The sequence below is a fragment of the Cinclus cinclus genome, chromosome 2 (assembly GCF_963662255.1).
Source record: "Cinclus cinclus chromosome 2, bCinCin1.1, whole genome shotgun sequence".
Classification (NCBI taxonomy): Eukaryota; Metazoa; Chordata; class Aves; order Passeriformes; family Cinclidae; genus Cinclus; species Cinclus cinclus.
In genome coordinates, this window is record NC_085047.1 from 111,294,800 (window position 1) to 111,306,609 (window position 11,810).

Below are 11,810 nucleotides of genomic sequence, written 5' to 3' on the forward strand. Positions count from 1 at the left end.
ATTCAGCAACAAATACAAAGTAGGTGGGTTTACAAGAAGAGCTTCTCAAATAACGGCTTGGGATAATGAGAGCAAACTTACTTTTCTTGGTCGTTGTACAAAAATACTGCAATCAGTTGTTCAAAATTTTCAAAGGTATTTTTCTTTAGTTTTTCTTGAGCCACAGAAAGAAGAAGGTACAGGTCTGTTGGACTCTCATCTCTCTTGCCATAGCTACGCCCAAGAGTCATAATTTCGTGTTCTGAAAATCCTCCACCAGCGACACTGACTACCCAGTTTCTGTTCACATAAACAATAGCCTACATTAGGTTTAAATAAATAAGCTAAAACCAATTAATAATAACTAATTTTGGTGGGGGATGTCCAAATTTCCACAGTAGCTGTCTATACATACAAAAAATACATCCTAACCACAACTGAAGTGTTTTACCAGAGATGCCATACAGAGAATTACACCAAATCACAAGATCCCCTGTCAAGAATGTAAGACAGGAGGCAGCAGCAAGAGCAGCTCACACTTGGATGCTGTAAGTGCAGAATCAGATCCCATGGAGGGACGAGCCTGAGATGTCCTCCTCCAAGCCTGTGGGTACTGCTCAGGCAAATCAGCCCAGCCCAAGGAAGAGGAAATTTTCCTGAGATCCATCTTATGGGTCAGTATCAGCTCCCTCAGCTGTTACAAAACCTCTTGTCAAATCTGGCTCTATGACCCCAAACATCTGCCTCTGGTACACTCACATTCAACCAGGCTTTTTTACAAGCAAACATCAGCACAGGCCTATGTGTCTCAGTCAAAATTAGATTAATTATATATAATATTCTGGATAAACTGCACTAACAATAAACTTCACCGTAATTGCTGGTGCAATTAGTGCTGCACCTTGTGATACCCATGAGGACACTGAATCACTGTGATTAAACACCAATCCTTGAAAACAAATGGAAGAAATTAGTAGTGATGCACAAAGTTCTGACACAAGACCTAAACGGCTGCCTGGAGAATACTTGAATTGTTGAATTAATGTGATGAGGGAAGGGAACTTTTTAACATCCACATGTGAACTGAAAGCACAGAAACTTAGGACCCTTCCAAACTTTTAGCAACGATTACGGTTCTTGACTTGTTTCCTCTCAGAGGCTTGTGTGGTCCTGTTCAAATGAAGGGATCACTTCAAGTAATATGATTGCACTTACACAACTATTAAAGAAAGGTTAAATACTGTAGAGTATCTACTTTGATTCAATTGCTTCTTTTTTAATATTAAATAAATGAGAATGATCTTTTATTTGCAGTGGCAGGAAATAAATATAAGGAAGTGACAAGCTGTTGACAGTAGCAAACTTTATTTGACATTACACAATGGACCAAGTCCTGGTCCATCTACTAATACCATTAATTATCTTGTCAGTATTATTTTTCCACTTGCTGGATATTATTATTGTTTATATTGCAGCAGCATTCAGAGATCCAGTCAAAGCTGGAGCCTCCTTCCTGCAGCCTGCAATAAACACCACTGCACACACAAAGAGGACAGTGCTGCCTGATAAGCCTGGCACTCCAGTGCTTGGGCTGGCACAGCTGGGGGCTGTAGGTGACATCAGCCATTTCCACAGAGTGGATTTCCATACATGGCACAGATTTTTCCAGTGTCAGGATTTTAAAAGTCTTTTCTCAGTCCAGTCAGTGACAATCAAATCACCAAAACCCGCAGATAAAATTATTTCACGTGGGAATTCAGGAATATTTTAGTGATTGTGAGGGACTAATAAGACACAAGACTCACAAACAGAACGATATCTAAACTCTCCCTGATGAAAAAAAAAAAAAAACAAGCTTCAGTAATTGTTCCCACAGCTTAGCTATCTCTTGTTTTACTTTTTTTCTTTTTTTTTTTCTTTAGAAGAATAAGACAGATTGCAATCTAAATTTTTAGAGAAAGAAGTCATAATTAATTGAGAGCTGCTTCTCAAGCTGAATTGAAGATAGGCATCTTTGTTAGACCTACATAGTTCTTTGTCTCTAAACAGTCTGGCCAGTAGCCCATGAGAAAAAACAGACTGGAGAGACCTGTGTGATGCACAGGCATCTAAGTTTTAGTTATTTTTTATTTTTCTTTTAAACAAAGCTTCCAGTAGTTCTAATGATAGCTTAGGGGATACCTTCAGTATACATCACGCATTTATTTCCTAGATGAAGTACTGAAGATTTGGGTTCTGAAAGCAGTGAAAGTAAACAGTATAATTACAATTTGCTTTTTTACATCGTACTTAAAGATGTGGTTTCATATGCAGATTATATAAAATTAAATAGGTAGAAAGGAAGAAATCTGAGCAGCCAAATTCATAGCACAGTAAAGCCTCAGTTGTATTTAAGATAAGAAAATAGGATTATCATTGAAGCTGTCATACAGATAATTGCCTGTACTAAAAATAATCATTTGTTGTTAGTTATAGTCATCAAATGTCATGGCAGATTAAAAATAAACAGAGATGTGGACTATAAGAAACTGAAAGAAAAAAAATATCGTATTCACATCAAAGTATCTTGGAATTTTCATAGATGTAAAGAAGTACTCTTGTTTTTGTTATTAAAAATGCTCCTTTCATTATAAAATAAAATACATGGATAATAATAATGAAAGCCTTTCGATTACTGCATGTAATGCAAACTATCAGAAACAAGACCTACTATCACTATAGAGCACAAATGTTCAAGGTTCCTTAGAGGGAAATTCTTTCTCTGGCAGTGTGAATATCCTCTATTAGACTGCAGGCCTTCCCCCATAGGAGGGATGGGGACCCTTAAAGGGTGTTGAGAATGGCCCAGGTGAGCTCTGAGGCCCTGAAAACTCTGATTATTTGGGTTCCCCAGATTTTCTGCTCATGGAGAGGGCTCCTGCATTTTTTGTAGCTGAAACCAAGTCCCTCAATACCACATGAACAGACATATCTCTCTCCATGTCACAGAATAGCACCACCCTAAATTAAACAGTTGAGCTGTTCACAGCTGCACAGATTATGTCCATGATTAAATTTACACCCAACTGAGCCTCTTCTGGATAAAATAAAAACCTTTCTCTGCCATTTAAAAGCACAATCATCCCTTCTAAAAGTTCCCTTCCCTAATTCTACCATACAAATGTTCCAAACCTTTGAGTTGCTCTTAGTGCATGCACAAAGTTTTGCAGATAATTATTTCATAATTGAACTAAAACCTTTTTTAAAAAAATAGTTACCTTGTACATTAATTTTAAACCTTTTCAGGTGCCAGAAATTTTCTCCCATTAAACATGAACTTTCAATTTTCTCCCTTCTTATTCAAGTAATAACCTCTTCCCTCTTAATGCAATTAGCAATTCAAAATCTTGCTTCTGCTGAGTAAAATATCTGAGTTCAGAAATATTTTTACCAAAAGCTGCCAAAATCTGTGGCCTCTTTTTGTTTAAATCCTACCTTTAAATCACTTATTTTTCAGTTGTGAATACCAGCTAGTTTTAATTTCTCCCGACTTTTACTTTGAATTGCTGAAAGAACTTTCTGCTGATCTATTTATCTTCTGAGATATTTCAGAAGCTACTCCTGCCTTAGGTTAGCATTCTATAGAGATGACATTCCATGCAATGTTCATCTACTTACATGCCTTAGTTATTATGACAGCTTCTAAATAGACAGTGTACCACTTCTGTGAAAACCAAATGCTTCTAAGTTTTCTCCTCTGTTTCACATCATTAACCTTACCAGTACTGTGCCCAACACAGTTCATGCACTCAAGTATTCTGGCTGTGGCATAAACTGAAATCAGTTTGTATTTGAACATTATTTCCTCTTTGAACATTATTTCTTCTTTCCTCTTCATCTGCCCGTTGCCATATCTGAATCATTGCCAGAATCCAGATTTCTGCTCCCTTTATCTATGCTTAAATTACTATCCAAGTATTAATTATTGTTCTCACTATTGTTTCCAATCTTTTTAAAACGTGCTTAGCACTGCCTTCTACAATTTCAACACACATTAGTTCTGTAAAGACTGTCTTCTTTCCAATGGTTGAAAACCCAAACATCATTTTCAGGAGGCAACTTGAACATTCTTACTTGAATTTCAAAACTACTGTTCGACTCTCAGGATGGACTTTTCTTTATTTTTCAGCACATATATTACTGCTGACTTGTGCCCTTCTTCACAACACTCTGTGTCAGCTCCATAAAAAGTAGACAGATTTCTGTTGTGCTTTTCAACTTACTTCAAACTATCACCTTTTTTTTCTGGACCATGGATTTACTTTCTTTTTCATACATAATCTCCAAGTAAATGCAAAACAAATCTATGCCACTTGTCAGCTACTGGGCAGAAAGTATCAAAACCCTGTCATGCTTTATACATTTTTGGGGAATGTGCCTTTATTAAATATTAAAACCCCAAACCCACTGTCTTACCTGAAGGTGTCATACCCAATCACATTGGTATGCTCAGGGTCAGTAGTAGCAAATGTCTTTCTGATTTCTTTGGCACGAGATTCAGTCATACTCTTCAGTTTGTTGAGGACAACACAAAAATCAGCCATGGGGAACTTAAAAGAGGAAAGTAAGCTATAGATTACAAAGACCTGAAGGATGGGATGCCATCCAGAGGGACCTGTCTGGAGAAATGGGCCCACTGGAATATCAGTAAGACTATCAAGAATATAAAGAATTTAACAGAAATCATCAGACCATGCATTCTCAGAAAGTTTAGCACAGCTACAGAAAAGAATATCCACTGTTGCTTGAAACTTTGCATTTTTAAAGCAGAAGTCGAAACATTTAAAGTACAGTTCTAATAACTTGGTCCTCATTTTATACTGGTAGACCTCACTGAATTCTCAGGTCATATGTTTCACCATGTTAAAGCTAATTTTTCACCATTGGCTCCAGTGAAATGTTCCAACAAATAGTCTCATTCATTTTGGGCTACATTGTCTTACATACTCAGAAATAGCACACTGGAAATTTTTTAGGAACCAATTTTGGCTGTTGTGTATAAAAATGTTTAAATGTTTATTTCTTCCTAAATAGACCATTAAAATAAATTTGAACTCAGATTAAAGAGAACTGAAGCACTAAGGCTTTCAATCTATATTCAGATTGTTGTGTTAGTGCTTGACCAAAGATTTATTCTCTATACTAATTTTTAATATAAAACATAAAAGTATTTAGTCATTCAATTGGGGGTGACTTCAAGTATGATTATCTACTATGTCTTTATATCTTTCATGCTCTATCTAGCTTAAAAACACAATGAACTTCCTGAAAATATTTTTCTCCCATTTCTCCCAATAGCAATTATTTGAAATTTTGTATGACTGGTATTAAGGACCAGGACATAAAAATTGAGCCTCAGTCCTAGCTGTGCTGAAGTGTGTCTACATCTTTGTATCACTTCAAAGTGATCTAGAAAAGGGTATTTAAAATCCCTATGGCACTGCCAGAGCAGTGCAAATTGATCCAAGTTTAATCAATACATCAGTTCTTGCAGGTTTTTCTCAGAATTGGAGAAGACAATTTCTGCCTATGCCAAAACCCCAGGTGCAGCCCTGGCAGGCAGTGCCCTGCAAGGCAGCAGCTTGGAGCAGCTGGACCAGCAATCAAAGAGTTTCAGAGGCAGCAGCTTTTCCAGGCCCCTCTCCAAGATGTTACTGTTTGAGGCATAAGCACACAGCCTTCTGCTGATCAAGCAAGGAACGGGGAGGAAAGACTGAGCAGAAGGATTCAGAGAGCAGAGTATTTCAGGATGGACAAAGTGTTCTGAATATTTAAGAGCCTGTCGTCTCTACATTACCAAAACAGCTATTTTTACATCTTTTTCGCTTAACTTACATATTAACTTACATATTCCAAACACCTACATAGGCAGTGAGTATCTGAGCAGTATGGCAATAATTTCACCAGCTTTCCCCCTTTTCATGTAACTTCTAACATGTTTCTAGTCACAGTCTAGTTTGGTTTGATTGTCTTGCTTAACTCAGAGATTATTATGCTGAATTCAATGGAAGTAAAATCCTTTTCCATATTTGTGCTGCAGCACACAGCATAGAACAACTGATACAGTTCAGAGATGCTGAATTCCCTTCCAGTGATGCCTTGTTTGAAACAGTCCTCTCCAAACCTGGATAATACCAGTAGGACTGTGCACATCACCTGTTCTGCTTTGCAAGCAAATCTACACTTTCTAAATAAATATTATTCCCTCAAATTGAAAAAGAAACCAGACGTCTGAAAAGTATTGAAGTAGGTCCTTGTAGTTACTTTCAGTAAAGTTGGCAATCAAAATGACAAGACTCTGTGATTTTTCTCTCCCTTTAGCATAAAAACAATACAGTAAGTATAATTTTGAAACAGAAAATGAAAACTTCATAACTATCTTAGGTGGTGTCAAACAAATTTTCAATAGTCACCTGTACCATGATTACCAACCAAAATTTCATCTAAATCATTATATGCCTATAGAACTGTGGTCAAAATGGCAATTTCCATGAAAGAACATTTCATACAGATTTCTTTCACCAGTTTTCAGAAAACACACTGATATGTTCTGCTGGAAGGAAATCTATTCAGAAAGAAAATTATCTGTTTTCTAATTGTAGAAACAAATAGCCATCTTTATATTGTTTCCCCTTTTTCCAAACTATCTTCCAGCTCTGATCTTCTCCAGTAATTGCAGAAGTTGCTGTGATTTCAGTCTATGATCCCCTGATGAACTGAGGCAAGCTTCTGGAGCTCTAGTCAAAGGATGTGAGTGAAGCACCTACTTCTGGGAGAATCAACCTTTTTTTTCTACCAGCTGCATTAAAACCTCAGTTGAGTGATGAAACTTTGAAAATTCACTTTAAGAACATATTTTCAATGTTGCGTCTTCCCATTTTGCAGATTTTATTTTGATACTTTTCACTTTAAGAACATATTTTCAATGTTGCCTCTTCCCATTTTGCAGGCTTTATTTTGATACTATACGATCATTCAGTCTGGAGAACTAAGGTCTCATCCATTTGACCCAGGACAATCAATGCAAACAACATTCCAAAGAACATTTACAATCTAAAGATGAGCTCTGCATTTTGGAGAAAAGGTTTCATTTTGATTCTACCAGGAGAAACCATCCAGCAGGGAGGAAACACTGGATTGTATTTTTGAGGTTTCAGCTTTGCATTTTACTGCTTTAAGCATTTAACAGCCTTAGCATTTTACATCCACAAGCATCTTGCAAATCTTTCTCATTGTTCCAAGGAAGGCAGATGGTGCTAATCCACATTAATTTACAAAATATTGCACCATTCTACTAAAGTAGAAAGCAGCAGCAGAGCAACGCCAGCTTGCAATTTATTGTTGCTCTCCCCTCTGAAGGCAACAAGAAAAGACAGTAAAACTAAATAAACACTGTAAGCTTGAATTTCTGACTGTGATATAAATTTTTAACATTACAAGAGAAATGTTTTGGTAGAAAAATGTGTATGAAACACATAAAATAGCCTCATCAGTAAGACTAAATTGCATGTGTCCACATCATGAGTACTGAACACTGTTCCAGTCTCCACATCTCACAGTTACTTTGCAAGGACAGACTAAAAAGGGTGAGACTCATAGCTGCACATGATTAGGCTGAGGGGGAAGAATGTCTTAAATTTACAAAATTATGAAGGTGGTGCATTAGGTGAATGGGATCTTCCCCAAACTTCAGAACACTAGAACTAGATATTTCTTTTATCAGATATTTGTTTTTCATTCTACTGCCACAGAATGTTGTGGAAGCTGACAGTATCTGTAGGTTCAGCAAGGGTTTGATCAACTCAGGGAAAAGAGGCTTATGAACAACCCTTAATGCAGACTGAGTGGTTTCTGAGAAAGGAAAAGGGAATGGACAGTAAAGAGTGGCCAGACTTACATGCACACCCAGCTGGCACCTCCTAAATCCATTGCTAGACAAGACAGCACAGGGCTGTGAGCTTCGAGTATAAGTAATTCCAAAAAATATATGGATAAACCAGTCCTGAGAGATAATAGAAATTAACAAGAGCTTGCTTCACCTCATTTGCATTCTTCTCCATGTAGTTGAACGTGTATTCATCAGCATCCACCAAAAGAAAGTTGTGACTATGGAAACAAACTCTGGCTCCAACAAACAGATCCTGAGCCTTGTAGTATTCAGATGGCTCACTCTTAAAGAGTTCCTGCCCAGGCTTCCTAATGCGACCTCTTTCCAGGAACTTCCCACCAGCTATCCCTATGGGAACAGAATTAAAAATAATTAATTACAGCTTTACTTGGAAAAAAACACACACATACACACAAAAACCCTCCAAGCCATCAATAAAAAGACACCCCAAAACAGATTATTTTTATTTAAATACCACATTTTGCACTCCAGTTTCCTGTCTCAGAACACTCTCGTCCCCTCCCTCTCACTGCTAAAAGGATTGTCTCTGCCAGTGTCCACAGCAACAGGGACATTGTGCACATTCTGTGACATGTCTCATTTGAATGCCTGCCAAACACCTTCCCTGCTTTGCTTTTCTTTAAAACAGGACAGAAATGTGCCTCTTCAAATCGTTCCCACAACCCTGCTGCCAGCCTTGGAACTGGCCCCTGAGAAACCTTAGATCCAAACACTAAGATGCAGGCAATTATCCTTAAACTGTTAAAAGCAGAAAAAGGAAAATAAAAATCACAGCTTAATAGAGTGCTGTCCTATGAAGATTGTGAATTCTGATTCACTGTAATTCTAACTTTTTTTAAAGGGCTTTTGAATTTTTTAAAAAACGTAGGAGTGACATGATACTGTCTTCCACACATTGTTCTGTCAGTGCAATTTAACTGTGATCTGCTCTTTGCTTTGTGAGGTGGGTATGTGACATGTTCCTTTTCACAGTATAATGATTTTATTTGTGTCCTAGAAACTGCATGAGGTACTTACAGGTGGGTAAGATGCTAAAGGCTGTATTTCACTTTCCTGTATTAACTTCTGGTGTACCACAGGACTGCATTACATGTACCTAGCTTTCTGGAAAACCTTCTGTCACATGTTTAGTTTCACTGGGTTATGTGCCCTACAACAGCTCTTGGGTTTGCTTCCTGTTGATATTTCAGCTTCCAAGACAAAAGCCAAAAGCTTACTTTAGTAACATTTAATGATGCCCTTATATCAGGTACTGATGCAAGTCCAATAAAAGGCTGATGAACAGTGTAATCAAATGCCTTTTATAGTCAAAATTATAAATGAATGTGAAACTCAAACTACTTATTAAACCAGAATTTGGAGCAGATGTCTGTCTTAATTGCTTTATAAGCACCATAAAAGACAAAAAAACCCCTCCACTATGGTAATCATCAGAGCTTGCTTGAATCATAAAACAATTCAAATCATTAATGTGACTCTAATGTTAACACATTCCTTTTCACCCAGCTAAAAAAACAAATAAGAAATTTTTAGGTTATATAAGCCTGGCAATTGTTTTTAATATTTAATATGTCTCTGTAAGATTGGAAGTTCACTCTTGCCTCTCTATGTCCCTTCAATTGTGCACTTGCATTGGAAACCTACTTCTGTCCCATAACGGTTTTTTGAATGTTACAGGTTAATACAGTACAAGTGGTATAAAGAAAAATGACTGAAAATATCTCATTAAGTTAGAGATTTTACACTGAAACTTGATAAGGAGTTTTGATGGAAATCTACAAAATCCAGGCTCAAAGCACAAAATAAACACCACCATGAAAGACCCTCCTCCATTAAGATCAGATCAGAGTTTGCAGGTGTTTGTACAGCTGTTGGCTGGGTCTTACACTGAGTCAAAAAGGGGTTGTGATCTTCTTCATGGGGAGCCAAAGTTCTCATGCTTTTATCCCCATCTCAAGAAGTACTTCAAGATGTCCAGCCCTGTGATTTTCATGGAGTTTCAGTGTTACTAATATTAGAGTGAAGTACTTCTCTGAAACCTTCAGGTTGCTGAACAGAGAGAACTAAGACCAACTTATTACTTCCATTTTTTGATTGGGATTTGAAGCATTACTTGCCAATTTGTACCAGTCCATGTAAATAAATAATTAAAATTAGCCCTCTGAACCTGTACTCAAAAAGGATGGCTAGGTTGTCATTTGGGATGCCTTACTTCTTTTCCTTAGCCACAATTACCTGACCTCTACAAAGCCTTCTCATTTTTAATACTGAAGAAATTAATTCACTTTTCCTTCAGGCATGACTAAAATGAGGGAGGAATAGTGAGAGAAAAGAAGTAGAAAGAAAAGGGAGGTGGGAACAAACTTGTGCAGACCCAGGCCTCTCCAACTGCTGCTCTACCTCCTCCACCACATTTCTTGCCTCTTCAATGCTGTTCTCACTAAACTCTCCAATGGCCAGTTTTCAGCCACATCCTTCCATTTCACCTTTTTACTATCGCTAAATGTCAGCTATTCCTTCCATTTTAACAACCCAGAGAAGTTAAAAGTCCACTTATAGGCACGTGCCTTTCATATATGCCTTGAAGCATTTGTTACAATTAGTGGCCAAATTTTCCCATTTGTTTCACATTCTATTTGACCAGCAGTGTTCAGTGGGCTCCCAGACAAAATCCCAGCATATATTCTCATTCCAAAATAAGAGGAAGGCAGGCAGCAATCTTTGGCCTGCCACTCACGCTGCTGATGGCTTGACCAGCTGACCACATCTGCTCTGCAGAGTGTGGCTTTGACTCTTCTCTGGGTGCTGTGGGATAAATCTGGAGTCTCAGGTCCCTGCTATTATTGCTGTGTGTTCAAGGCTCTCTGGGGCCTTGTCTAGGTGAAATGATACAAAGGAGAGCTAGAAGTGACTGAACAAACAGTACTCATGCTTGGTGTCCAAGATTCAAACTGTTACCTGGACTTCTTCAATTTAACACTGCACCTGTACACCTTTAGCACCCTTTATGTCTCTGGACACAAAAAATGCCAATCAAATGTGTCATTCAGTGGTGAAGAACTCAGCTGCTCTTGAGCCTCACAGCAGCATTATATATTAAATATATACAGAAGTGTGTGTGTATATTTAGCTGCAACAAAAGAAGTTGCATAAATTTCAGGCCACTGGATGCCCGGAAGTGAGTAAAATATTGATAACAAGACACTGCTGCCATAAAATGCTGTAGTGGAGCAGGATTAACTGGGAATGCTCATTGAAGTCCTAAGCAGGTGATATACACCTTATTAAAACATTTATCAGAGAATTGTTGGTATTTTAGTTGGGGTTGAGGTCCCTATTTATCCACTCATAATGTAGTTGGATACAAGCAGAGATGCCATCAGAGATTCTCTGGATTGAAAAGGCACTTCTGGATGTTAACAGCTCTGAAACTGTTGCTGAAGATGTTCAGTGGGCTTCACAGAAAATACTAATCTCTCTAACAGGGTCATGCTAGCCAAAGCTCCCCCATCCCTCTGAACTACAGAATAACTTCCTGACATCATTCCCGCTGCTGTGTCCTTCCATCCATGCACAAGACAGTTCAGGAAAATAAAAATACTCTTGAAAGTCACAAAACCTTTCATATCCTCAGCTGGAGGCAGCTTAAAACAGAGAACAGAGGCCAACAGAATTTAAACATGACAACATTTGGTGACCATGCTCCAGCAAGAGGATAAAATGTGGTCAAGTAACCGAGAGGTAACAAAGCATTTACTTGTCAGTTAGACACTGTCAGTCTGGTTCTTGGAATACAGTTCAGTATTGTACACAAACACACATCCAGACTCTAGCACAGAGCAATCTTCCCTCTTTAAATGCTCAGCACTCCATGATTAATGGT

The 11,810-nt window shown here is 37.9% G+C and overlaps 1 protein-coding gene across 1 annotated transcript in view; it reads right to left on the reverse strand.

The window, feature by feature from the left end:
* Positions 1 to 11,810, reverse strand: part of EFHC2 (EF-hand domain containing 2) — a 55,560-nt gene that overhangs the window by 9,219 nt on the left and 34,531 nt on the right. The window contains exons 10-12 of the mRNA XM_062514972.1: positions 8,058 to 8,254; positions 4,435 to 4,568; positions 82 to 279 (exon numbers count right to left, since the gene is read on the reverse strand). Coding sequence (XP_062370956.1) covers positions 82 to 279; positions 4,435 to 4,568; positions 8,058 to 8,254 — 529 coding nt within the window. The remainder of the gene's footprint in view (positions 1 to 81; positions 280 to 4,434; positions 4,569 to 8,057; positions 8,255 to 11,810) is intronic.